Source organism: Centruroides sculpturatus, unplaced genomic scaffold (assembly GCF_000671375.1).
Source record: "Centruroides sculpturatus isolate CEXI.00-Female unplaced genomic scaffold, Cexi_2.0 scaffold1955, whole genome shotgun sequence".
NCBI classification, from domain to species: Eukaryota; Metazoa; Arthropoda; class Arachnida; order Scorpiones; family Buthidae; genus Centruroides; species Centruroides sculpturatus.
This window is the reverse complement of record NW_019386045.1, coordinates 1-13715: the sequence shown is the minus strand read 5'-3', so window position 1 is coordinate 13715 and position 13715 is coordinate 1. Positions and strand designations below refer to the sequence as shown.

General features: G+C 32.0%; 1 protein-coding gene across 1 annotated transcript in view; it reads right to left on the bottom strand.

Moving 5' to 3' along the window:
- The window catches only part of LOC111613299 (glucose dehydrogenase [FAD, quinone]-like), a 20520-nt gene extending 8716 nt beyond the window's left edge, over window positions 1-11804 (bottom strand). The window contains exons 1-9 of the mRNA XM_023354646.1: window positions 11678-11804; window positions 10559-10748; window positions 10333-10464; window positions 9825-9946; window positions 6651-6821; window positions 6411-6564; window positions 6171-6334; window positions 5917-6094; window positions 5532-5754 (exon numbers count right to left, since the gene is read on the bottom strand). Of these exons, the coding sequence (XP_023210414.1) occupies window positions 5532-5754; window positions 5917-6094; window positions 6171-6334; window positions 6411-6564; window positions 6651-6821; window positions 9825-9946; window positions 10333-10464; window positions 10559-10748; window positions 11678-11746 (1403 nt within the window). The 5' untranslated portion in view covers window positions 11747-11804. The remainder of the gene's footprint in view (window positions 1-5531; window positions 5755-5916; window positions 6095-6170; window positions 6335-6410; window positions 6565-6650; window positions 6822-9824; window positions 9947-10332; window positions 10465-10558; window positions 10749-11677) is intronic.
- Window positions 11805-13715: the final 1911 nt, after the last annotated feature.

Sequence of the window (13715 nt, the reverse complement as noted above, 5' to 3'; positions counted from 1 at the left end):
ATTCATTCCGCCACTGATATTCGAATATATAATAGCAATCTTATCGTTTTTTTCACATGTAGTATAGAAATTTGTAATAAGATATATAATGCGGTCATAATAAAATATTAATTTTAATTATATGAAAATAATCGCACAATATGTATTTATTGTTTAGAAAATACAAGGGAAGCGGCACTTCCACCGCTTCCAATGACTGCACGCCACTATTTGCCATATCACGCACCGAATGGTTGGTCCCTTACGAGTATTACGTAGTTCATCCAAATTTGATCCCGAACCCCAGATCGGTGAGTTGACAAGGCCATCCAATAGTCAAATAATTTTATGGTTTGGAGTTCTTGAAAATTCGGTCAGTCGATGAGGAACTTCACAGTAAAACCCAATGTTATTTTAAGAAAACAGTCACGAGAAAAACGCAATGTTAACAATGGAAATGTGCAGTTCATTTCAGATGTTGGAGTTTGAAGACGCATCATTGCTTCTTATCATACGAGTACATCATATAAAAGAAAGCTTGAACACATTTTCTTGACTAACAGTAATCAATTACTTTCTAAATTTACAGGTTATGCCAAGGACAATTTAAAAAAAATAAAAAAAAAACATTACAATTTAACATTTCTTCTTCATTGTAAATTTTTGTCTGTTTTTCTAAAAAATCTATTTCTAGTTCTATGTTGCAAGTATTTGTTATTCCGTATCGTTGACATAATTTTTATGGCATGAAATGAAGAAAGTAGAGTACATCCATCCCAAAAATGACGAATATGCGTTTACCAGAAGTGAGAGGAAAACATTCATATGTACTGTACAGTACATTCAGGTAAATAACACTCATATATATATCATATTCTGACTTAACAAGATAAATCTTTTGTCTAGGTATGGAGAATTTTATTGCCTTGCGTAAAACAATTTCACAACTATAACACAAGAATTTCACATATGAAAGAATGAGTTAAAACACTCACTACTGTGATAAATGAGAATATGTTGCATTTGTTACAAAAGAATGTTACATTTTAAAAATATTTGTTTCATTCTTTTATCCTATTAGAAATAATTTTATTTGACTAGTAATTGAAAATAAAATAAAATAAACATAAATGTAAATTTTAAGAATTTTATTTAAATTAACTAATTAAAATAACAAAATTTACAAACCAGCAATAAATTATTAAAAGTCTTAACTCTTTGAAATATATGTAGAATACTTTGGAGGAAGACGCACGTAAGTAATGTTCTTACGCATAGTTTCGATTTTTGACTCCAAGACCTTTCAAAGCTTTGCAAGTTTTCAAAGATTTTGAATTAGATTGAATAGGTTATCTTCCTATAGAAATCATCGTAAAATTCTCGGATTTGAGTTGTCTCTGAAGTGTTCGTTGAGGCAACGGATACTTTTTGATGACTCCTGCAATTGTCATTTCTCTTTCCTTCACATTATGCAGTAATGCTTCCTTTCAACTTTTCTTGATGGTTTACCACTTGTATTCGCGAACTATTTTGCAAATTTAAAATATATAGTATTAGTGTAGCAAAGAACATAATAAAACAACTTTACAATTCGCTGAATAATCGAAAATCATTGCTAACAATTGCTAATTTCCATTAATTATGGTAAATTGCACACTATAATCTTCTCTAACTTTCCGTGAGAATCTTTCTCTAAATGTTGTCTGGCACGAAACACGGATGCTATTTCTAACACTGATCAACTTCAATAACCAATAATTAACTTAACTTTCTAGATGTGCGCAGATTACATGTCATTGATATATACACAAAAGCATGCAAACGGCTATCCGTTCGATATCCCATGTCGTGGAGAAGAGTTGTCACTTTGTACATATTACAAGGTGCTCATCTTACTCCAAACTATTTTAATGCCAAAATCTTTTTTGTAGTATCATATCTGCAGCCTTTTCAGCGATCATAACGGTAGGTGCATTGAGATTTCCTGAGACGATATTTGGCATTATAGAAGCATCGACTACGCGTAGACCCGAAACACCTTTCACCCTAAAAAAGATTTAAAATGATATTAGTCATACATTCGTTGACAACATAAAGTAATGTACCGAAATAAAATTGCCCGTTACTGTGGAACTCGGTATACAGATATACTTCGTACTGTTCTGATCCGATTTTCACTTCAAGCAGTGTTACCAAAGTAATTAAAATCGCTACCGCAGAACTTTATTAAAAGGCTCAGAGTAGCTCACAGTGTTTCAGTTTCAGTGTGCCAGTCCTTTGTAGATTTCGAATGCCAGACATACTTGTGTGATGCGACGGGCATTACATTACTCATAACTGAAGGGCTTTGACAAAGGTTGTATCTTCGGGCTGGTTTCCACCAGCCCGAAGATGGCTTGCCGTTTCACCTAATTTCTCAACATCTGGATCGTTCTGAATTGACTATAAAAAGGTGATCGGAACAGTGGATATGTCAGTGCACAAACACCACGGTTATGTTCTGGACGCTTTCAGGCAGACGTCTGATCATGAGGCAAGTACGAACAGTTCGTCTCTGGAGTTGATCGTACTTGCCTCAAACGAGCATCCAGAGACATCTGCAAGTCTCGCTACAAAACTCCTTTTCTTTCCTGAAAATTTTCTTTGCTAGTTTTCAAAGAATAAATAGAGGCACTGCAATCACTACGTGTGTTACTATTAGCATCCTAACATCGTCGGCTTCGATTGCAATGGTGCCGTGACAGAGAAGCATGGACTGCTATAACTGGCAACATATAGTTTTTAACAATAAATTCCGATTCTGTTTGAGAACGGAAGACAACTATTTTAGACGACATACTATGGGAGACACTGGTGAGCTCTTTGATTCCGCCATTATTGGTGAAGACATACTACCCATTGCTAGCGTGTTGGCTGGCTGGTCTTTGACACTCGGTCATTCCTAATGGTGGCAAGAGGAGTATTAGCGGCAAAACAACGATACGTTTAGGAAATCTTACTCTTTCATGTGCTGCTTTTCATTACAGGGTTGCAATCCATCTACAACCTCGACAAAAATAGCCTCAAACGGCATGTTATTTTAATCTATTTCTAGCTTATCCTTCAATAATGTCAAACAGAAAAATTTTGGACATTTATAATTATTTTACATTAGTAACTTTTATTATACATAAAGATTTTACATAAAATTTTTAAGTTAATAATACATAAGAAAAAGTTATCATCAATTGAAAAAAGCATCTGTGTCAAAAAAAAAAAAATTAAATGACCTGCTCCTAAATCTGTAAATGAGTTGACATGTGATATTTGCATATTTTTATTATTAACATTATTAACATCTGAGATGTATTTTTTTAATGAAAATGGCACCCGGTAAGGCTGTAAGTGTTGATGTACGTGAAATAATTATCATCCTGCATAGACAGGGCAAATCCTTAAAAAAGTTGCGAAAGAATAAAACATTGCTAATTCCACAGTGTGAGGCATTACGTGTATTTCAAAATATCAGTAAACTGGTCTAATTCATCCAGAAAAATCAACTGGAGGGCCAACAACCATAACAAAGACTGATCACAAGCACTTTTATGAAATAATGTAAAAAAACGAGGGGCATCACTCAGTGAATTAGTGAACGAATGGAATAAAGTTATTGGAAAAGAAGTTACAAAAAAAATTTGTGGTATCCATGTGCACAAACTTGGCTACGGCTTGTATCAGGTAAGAAAATATATCACTTTTCACAATAACACAAATAAAACCGATTAAATTGCGCAAAGAGCAACAATGCTGGACACAACAACAGTGGAAGCAGGTTAATTTTGGTGATGAGGCAAAGTCTGAAGTATACATTGGATACAATAGAAAAAAGTCATTAGAAAGCAAGAGGCATTTCATCATGACTGTCTACAACGCACTATAAAATTCCCAGCAAGTGTTATGGTGTGGGGTTGCTTGCGAGCCCAAGGTGTGAAAATTTTGCATTTCAATAAGGAATTAGTAAAAGCAGCAAAATATCAAAACTCCTCGAAGAAACGCTAATTAGAAAAATTACAATATCATGTATTTTATTTTCCAGCAGGATGGTGCAAGTTTCCATACTGCAAAAACCACCGAGGCTTGGCTGGCCCAACATAATATTAACATATTAAAATAGCCATCGAGCAGTTCCGACCTTTCCCCTGTAGAAAATGCGGGGAAAAATTAAAAATAGCATTGAGAAATTGTTCTCAAAGAAGAGTGGATGGTTTAAACTTTTAAGCAAAAAATCAAGCAAATTTGGAATGAAATTACTCGAAATGAATGCCTGGCTCTTGTTAATACGATGAATTACAATATGAAAGCCAAAGGTTAAATATTTTACATGTTATCAGTATTTACAATTTCTTCTTTTTATTAAATTGACTTTTACCTTCAAAATTAAGCTTTTTGACATTTTATAATAATTAATAAGAAGTTTTTAAAATAAAATCTTATAACAGTTGGCGCCAAATACAATTTATTGGAAAAGTTATGCAAGTCGTTGCTGAAATTTTAGTTATTGGTAGCCACGTTCTGTCTAATAATACATCAATCAACACGTAAATGTGAACATATGTAACAATGACGCACGTGTATGTGAATACCTTTTCACATGTATAGCGTTATAGCTTAAGTTCAGTGGCGGATTACCAAATAGGAGCACTACGCGAGCGCCTTGGACCTCGACGTCTAGTAAAACTAAATAGCAAAAATAATATGCCTCTAAGACTTTATAATATACGTTTTAAACGTTTACTAAAGAAAAACTTGTTATTATTCAAGAATTTTATTTGTTAACCAAATTGAGCCTAGGGCTTCAAAGAAACATAATCCGCTACGTACTGCCTACCAGAGTGGAAAACGTGCGCGTAGATTGCACATTGTAGGTTGTAAGGGCAGTGAAAATATTTAGAGAGAAATCTCAAAATTGAATTGCGCCTGGAGCCTCTCAAGTACTAAATCCGCCACTGGGTACGTTTAAAAATACGTACGCATATAGACGTGTGAAAATTTTTTTTTTTGGTGCAGGTATTGTATATTAAGCACAGAACACTACGTAAAATGTGTATTTCGCCTTCACGTACAAATCTATGTGAATGTAACATGACTTGCATCATTATCTATATTTTTATGTACGCTAAAGTAACTTCAGGGTTTATGTAGCCCATAACCTCTATTATTAAATATAAATGGACATCGTATGTAGTCTTTGGTCCATTTTAAAGTTGTCCCATTTTATAGATGTAAATGTACAAATATTCCAAATTTTGAAAAAATTCGAAATCTAGTAATCGTATAGTTTTAAAATTACTGGGAAATTGTATTATATTACATACTATTTTACACAAGGAATACGGAATTAATTTTTCAAAACCATCGTACATGTTTCGAATTTAATTTTGTTTCAATATTTCAATTTTAAATAAAAATTTTTACTTGATAACAATTATTATAGATTAGACTAAATTAGACTATTATTATCAACTAAATTAGACCATTACTATCAACTAAATTAAATTAGTAAGACTACTTACCTTAATTCAGGATCCACAACAGTAGTTGGGTCATTTACTGCTCCCATCTTGCATGTTCCCGCAGGATGATATAAAGTAAGTGTCAGAGTTCGCGCAAAACATTCCAATTGTTCTTTGCTAAATCTGCGAAACCTTTTACAACCCGGCAAATTAGTAGGAAATAAACGAGATCCTAACTTTTTAAAGGGGAACGATTTGGCTAAACGCAATGCTGACTGTATACCTACATTGGTAATTCAAAAAAATAAAATTAAAATTAAAAAAAATGATGTTAAATTTACCAGAAGCATTATAAAGTTACAGAAGAATATTTTTAATAAAAAAATTTAATTTTAGTAGGAAAAGAAATTAAAACATAATGTAATAAATACATTAAAAGACTTACCACTGACTAATCTCAAAATATCTTCAGGATGAGATAAATAATTCGGTTGGATTATTGGATACTGATAAGGATTGGCGCTTCTCAATTTTACATATCCACGACTTTTTGGTCGTAACAAAACAGTGAATATCGTAAATGTATCGTCGAAATCGAATGGTCTAAAATACGAATTATATACCTGAAAGATATCGCATATATATGTATCATTAATAAGTATTTCGGAAATATGTTAAAAATATTTAGGAAAAACTAACTTCTGTTTTTATTCCATATATTTCTTTCAAAACTTTGCCACCGTCGGAAGCCAATCCTCCCGATGAGAAAATATATTGAATATCGGGATAATCGTCAGATGCATTAGCATATTTAGTTTTTATAAACGCAACCGCTTCAATTGCCGAAGATAAAATCCCCGGTCCTTTTCAAAATGTTATTTTATTGTTAGTTTCGCTCTTACGAGAAAGATAAAATGTGGATAATTAATGGATTCATACCACTTCCAACAAAAACATAACGAAAAAAGTCCTTTGGATTCAGAAATCGCAATAGAACAGAAGTAACGGGTACATCAACTAAAGAATTTGTTCCCAAAACGAAAGGATGATCCTGGAGATTTAAACCTACTGGCAGATCTGAAATAACAGGAATCTGACAAGAAAGAGATTAATATGATATGATTATAGATTAAAAATAATCACATTTCGTCCTACGATTAATAAAAAAAAAATTATTACTTGAAGTTTCTCTAAATCTTTTTGCTGACCAATGCCTGATAACATTAGTAATTGAGGCGAATTTATCGCACCTGCTGATATTATTATCTCTTTCCTTGCATTTACGATATATGTCTGACCAAAGCGATCAAAAGTAACGGCTCTTGCTCTCTTGAATTTATCAAATATTATCTGTATAAAATGAATACTTTAGAATTATTATATTGACAAGTTAATATAGTGTACTATTTTAAATGCGAATTTTTGTGTTTTTGCGGAAAATCGAGCATATTTTCAGACCCATCTATAAATTTTCTAATCAGCCTCGGAAGAAGAAATAAAGTTTATCTTTCGTAAGGATTTATCACACTAATCTAACACATTTTAAAATTCTTTATTGGTCTACTGTACACAGTTTCAAGAATTTTTAAGATGTGTTAGAGTGGGAACTCGATTTGATAAACTCTTACGTAAGATAACCTTTGTAAATATTAATCAAATGCTATAATATAATATAGTAGAAGGTTGAGAAGTAAGAAATAATCTAATAATCTTAACCTTTGCTGTTGTTATTTTGTGTTGGAGCAACGCTGGGGTCATATGCATATGCTAGTTATCTTATAAAAGGTTTATTCTTTGTCAAGGAGCGAAATAATATAATGTGAGCAAATAGTAACTAGAGTATGAAAAACAGGACGGCCAGATGGCCGAGCGGCTTAGATGGCATCACCCACCACCTTGTGGGATCCAGAATCGAATCCTACACGGGTCGAAAATTCCCCAGGCAATCTTCGAGGGTTGGTCTGACCGAATACGTTCGGCACCCCTCACCACTCAATCGCCATTGTGGGCGTAGCTCGAACCCATAATTTTCTTTCTAAAAGAGGTTTTCTTGGAGCCCACAGGGTAGAAAGAGTTTTTAAAAATATATGAAAAACAGTATATGTTAAAATGGAAGTCTACTGCTCTGGGAGCCTGGGATCGAATGTGGACGGGCCAAAAATCCCAGGAAGTTTTTTCGAGGTGTTCTGTATGAATATGTCATTTCTCATCACCCAGCCGTTCCTTTGTGAACCTATACGAACCCACAATGGACTAGATAATAAAAGGTTCTCAGTTCCCCATAGGGAGGGAAAAGTCGAAAAAAATATTGTTACATTTTCGTATGAAATGACGCATGATTGTGATGTAAATATATATTTTCATTCTTTTCGGATTTGAACTTTTATATTTTAACAGTTGTAACTAAACACGAGAAATGTAAAGAATAATATTACTTATCATTTCACATAAAATCTTAAATGATAGAATTGTGCAATATGAAGAAAGTTTCTTCTATCTTATTATATATAGGCCTATATATATATAATGTATATAAGGCTTTAGAGAAGTGTTTATGACTGAATCGGTAATATTTTATATATGTTAAATCATTTTTTGCATATAATACTGAACCCATTGCCTTTTATCGCTTAATGCTTAATATATTTTGCTATTAATTATTGTTAATTGTGTGTAATGCTGTCCACGGCTGGATTGATTATAGAAAGAACAGAAAAAAAATTATATCTATTGTATCTATTGTACAGTACGTATAAAGATAACATCAGTTTGTTTAATTGTGATGTCTTCTTTGTTATTTAAGCCTTTTTTATGGAACTTTTATGTATATTTTGATTTGTTATCTTTATAAAAACACCAACTGGACTTCATTTTGGATGTATTGTATACGTTTTAGATTCAATTATTGTAAAAATTCTTTATTGTGTTGTAAATTTCGATATCTTTTGTAATATCATTGGTGTGATAAGCCCTAAAATTTAAAGAACTGGTTATCACATAACATATAGGGGAGATCGGGACAACTTCGGCATGCGGGGCAAGTTTGTCAAGCGCTTTTTTTTAAAAACAAATTAAAAAAAAACTTTGATTATAGGTTAGGCAGTTGAGTTTTATTGGTGGCTTGCTGAGTGTAGTGTTTTTATTGTTCTCCAACAAGCGTAGTTGAATTATCAAGCAAATTTTCATTTTCGTTCAATTCCATATAATATTTTTTTTCCATTTATATTGAATTGGCAGGTTTTGTTATAATTCCATGATAACGAAAGTTACTTTTCCTGTTAGAAGGATGTAACTTCAACTTATTCACGTGGCCAGATCGTGGCTTGGCATTCTGTTCTCAGGGTTGTACTTAATGTTTCGAAATCATGACTAGCGGGGTAAGATCGGCAACATAAAGCCACATTAGAAGCAAAGGATAAAAATCAAACAGATGATAAATGAAAACATGTTTGCATTTGTTATTCATGTATATATGTCTTTGAACTTGCATTTCGTTGTAATAATATTAAATGGGTGTTGGATTTGTATTTCTTTGTTTTAATAGTGAATTCCAACTTATACATTGTTAATAACATAATTTTATATACGTGCCTATCTTACCCCATTACTGTTGCCCCTATACCAGGGGCAACTTTAATAAAAATAATTAAAATAATTACAACTTTACAAAAAAAAGAAGTTGCCGATCTTGCCCCTATACCCGGGGCAACTTCGTCAATTTCTCTCTTCTTGTAAAGTTGTAATTATTTTAATTATTTTTATGTCCAAACTGATTTTAACCAGATGTATAGCAAGGTAACATTCCAATAGACAATATGCAAAAGGTTTTTTTCAGTTTACAGCAGTATTTATTACACAAAATTTAAGTAAAGCTTAACATGCCGATCTTGCCCCGACCTCCCCTAATACTGTCACAGAAATATAAATAAGATGCAAATGAAATATTAACATTTCTTTTCAGTGTTTACTGGCGCTTTGTTATCGTGTTGCTTACTCACAGCGTCTTAATGAACTAGGTAGTATAGATACAGATTTCATTCTTAGGATTAGTGGTGTTTGTTTAAAAATGTGGCATTTATCTCTAAAATTTGCTATGTGAGGGTTCAGGTAGTATGAAAGACAACACAAATCCACTTTGGCTGCAAATACCATATCCTTAAGAAAAAGAAAAAAAAAAAAAAAACAGATTTTGAGTGGTTCCATTATATAACACTACTATTAGTATTAAATGAAACTACTGAACTTGCGGAAAGAAAAATAGTAAGTGTTCAAAATAATTATAGTAGGGTGGCAGCAACCCCCATCTGAGCTATTCAAAATAGTATACACGTTAAAATTTTAAGATAAGTATACCTTAGTGACAAACGAAAAAAGTAAAATATGTAGATTAGGACGATGAAGAACAGGTTTTATGAATGCTTTATTGGTACTACATCGTCTTCCATTTCTTAAAAAAGATTGAACGGGAGCAAAACCTAATAACCAAAGAAAAATATCCAAAAATGTAACATTAAATAAAACCGTTTATACTAATTATGATTTTAAAAGATATATTTAAGTAAAACATATATTTAAATTTTTAAAGCTTAATTTAAAATATTAATTATTGAAATTTATTTTTTTACTAACAACTCTATTCATTGTCATATTACGATATTTTACTAACACTACAGTATAATATCTCTTATATCACTGACGTTGTTATTATTATTATACTAAACTTGTTATTAATGCTCATTTGGCTGAATGTAGGCCTATTTTATTTTGGTTCTTGATATAAGATTTTAAATTGGTATAAAAAATAATATTTTATTAAATTATTCTTTTTCAGAATCGACAATTTAATTAAAAATGTATAAACCTGTTTGCGTTGCACCATTCACATCTACAATTTGATATCCTAAAGATTTTCCAGCTTCTAAAAATGCTGTACGGAGAATAGTAGAATACGATGGTGTAGATATTGTTAAGTATCCACCAGAAGCATGATAACCTTTAGTAAAACAATTATTTAAATTAACAACTATAAATGTTATACAAAAGAATCACAAAAATAATAACACTATAAAAATTAAGATCGGTGTTACCATTTTGTAAAAGATTTATATCTGTATTGTCTTCGTATTTAAGAAAATATGGGAATACGTCTTTCCAACTCCATCCGAAAGCACCATTTTTTGCCCAATTATCGTAGTCTTTACGATTGCCTCGCGCATAAATCATGTGATTTAAAACACTGGAACCTCCTAATACTTTTCCTCTGGGCCATCGCGATTGCTAGTTTTAAGAGTAAAAAAAAAAATAACAGTATAAAACGTCTTCACAATTAAACTTTATTATTGAAATCTATGCATAAATAATAAATATAAGTTATGATAACTATTTCATAAATTATGGTAACTATTTTTATCTCGAAAACTGTAACAGATTTAGAAGAAAAAATACAAATGTAAACAAAATTATATTACAAAATGTTTTAGACGAGTTTAAAATTTGTTGGCGATTGAGATGTTTACACAATGGCCAGGAATAAGTCGGTAATGATTTCTTCTAAACCTTACATGCCAAAATTCCTTCTTTATAAAGTTTCTTTCGAACAACACATGAACTTGATCATTTCTGCTGATCCTTTTCACATTATCGTATATTCCTGAGACATAGCAATTCGGTTTTTTCGACTCAAACTGCAAAGAATTTTGTTAACTTTTGACGAAGATACATGCGGTAGTTTTCTATTAGATAAAGTACCAAGTTTCCAAACATCTAAAATTTTGCGATGTTGCGATGGAAACAGTTCAGTCTCTGAGCAATTTGAGTCATATTCAGACCAAATTTGGATGCATTTCTTCCTTATAGGCGTCAATATTCGCACATCTTGGGATATCGTATAGTTAATTTTTAACACATCATTTACAAGTTCGAATAGCTCACAGCAATAGCTGGCATCAAAATGAGTTTATTACGTGTCATTTATATCAGTAAATGAAGTAATACTGTAAAATACGAATCATATAATTCATTATAAAGAGACGATGCTATGAGGGTTCAACATTTCATGACCATTATTTAAGGTATTATGCCCATTATCTCTGGATTTATTAAAACATATCTGTAGGCGCCCACTACTTTAGAACACCAGTGTAAAGAGATATGGTATGCAAAGGGACATGCTAAACAAAATAATTTTTCGTGAACGTAGAACTTACTTGTCCTTTTAGACCAAAGCACGCGTATTTCTGTGGTTCGGTCAGGTAGGTCCAATCAAGGGTCGACATTTGTAAAAGAATGGTGGAAGCAGGATTATCACTAATTATGTTTTCGTCGCTCCCAGCTTCTAGTACTAAAACGCTATTTTGAGGATCTGCAGATAAACGATTAGCTAAAACCGATCCAGCTGATCCTCCTCCTACTGAAAAATAAATAAATAAATACGAAAATTATATTTACAAAAAATGAAACGTTCACAATTAATTTTGAAATTTATTACAGTAGGCTACATAAAATTATGTTCTTCAAAATTAACCAATTGCGAGAGTAGTTGCTTATGATAATCTATTTTAGTCATTATAATGATATTACGCCTAAATAGCTAAAAAATAAATATAATAAGTTCGTAATTTTCTGAAAATTTTTGATAAAAGGGACAAAAAGATATAAAGATGAAAGATTATGAAAATATTACTAATAAATCAATATTTTCGTTTTTTCTTTACAAAGGTATGTCGCCAATGGCGGATCCAGAAATATTTAAAAGAAGAGCTAACTGAAAAATTAGAAATATTTAAACAATTAATAAGTACATATTATTAATACGTGCACAAAGTTTGTATTGAAGACAGACAATAATTTTCGTAAATGTTTTTAAAAACAATGTTTTGAAGTTCGAACAAATAAATTCAAATCTTTTTGTAAATAGAAGAGCTTAAGGCCTGTAGCCCTCCCCTTGTATCTTCCACTGTAAGTCGCTAAGATGATCACGCCGTCGTTATTTATCTTTGATTTATACATCTTTAATCTAGCCAAATAGCGTAATAATGAGGCGCGATCGATATAGTGGATATCAAAATGCGAATCACGCGGAAGTCACGTGTCGATTTAGTACGAAAAAGATCACTCATGTGGATTAACGGATAAATATTGGTACTGGTGCGCTCAATATTCGTTACGTGCTACTTGGTTAAGAGGTAACGGATATTGAGTAGATAATTACAAATTAGTATTGACATTCGAAAAATTCCGAATACGAGTAGTAATTTACTACAGTACAGTGGTACCTCGGTATACGTCTGCTTTAGAATACGTCCAATTCGGAATACGTTCTGTTTGGACAAAACAAATTTTGCTCGGTATGCGAACTTTTGTTCGGTATACGACTTAGTTTAATTCAATTATACGCGCCATCTATGAACAAGTAGCACTATCGGTGTAGTAGACCAGACTAAACGTTCGCGGTGCCACGGTTTATAACTTTGTTAAATTTCTTCTGATTTTAATTTGTAAGTAAAATTTAATTAGTTTTATTAATGATGAATTGCAAAAAGGCAAATGAAAAGCAACAGAAAACTAAAAAAAAATAACTAAAATCACAATGGAACTGAAAAAAGAGATTGTTGAGAAATATGAAAGCGGTAAGCGTGTTCGAGATTTAACTGCTGCATATCGTATTCCGAGAACGACGATATCGACAATCGTGAAAAATAAAGACATTATTAAATCTGCTAACGTTGCGAAAGCGGTTAAATCAATTTCTAAACACAGATCAAGAATATTAAATCATGTGAGAAACTGCTTTTGCTTTGGATAACTGAAAAACAGTGTGCTGGCGACAGCGTATCAGAACTGACATTAAAAATCACTTGAAATGTGCGAAACATAAGGCAAACCTAGTAGCAACAGAGGCAATTATTTGCGAGAAAGCTAAAAAGATACATGCTGATCTCATGAAAAATCAACCAGGAACTAGCCAGGATAGCGAGATGTTTAAAGCCAGCCATTTTTTTTTACATGAAAATGGATTAATCGTTTTTACATTACTTCTTATGGGAAAGGTTGGTTTGGTATACGTCCTATTCGGTATAAGTCCAAACATCAGGAACGGATTAAGGTCGTATACCGAGGTTCCACTGTACTTGTATTTGGAGTTTTACTAAATTGTGTTTTATTGAGTGTTTAGTTTTTCTTTTTTGTTTTGTTCGATTTTAGAATTATGATATTTTTGTTTTTATTTTTGTATACTTTTACAGA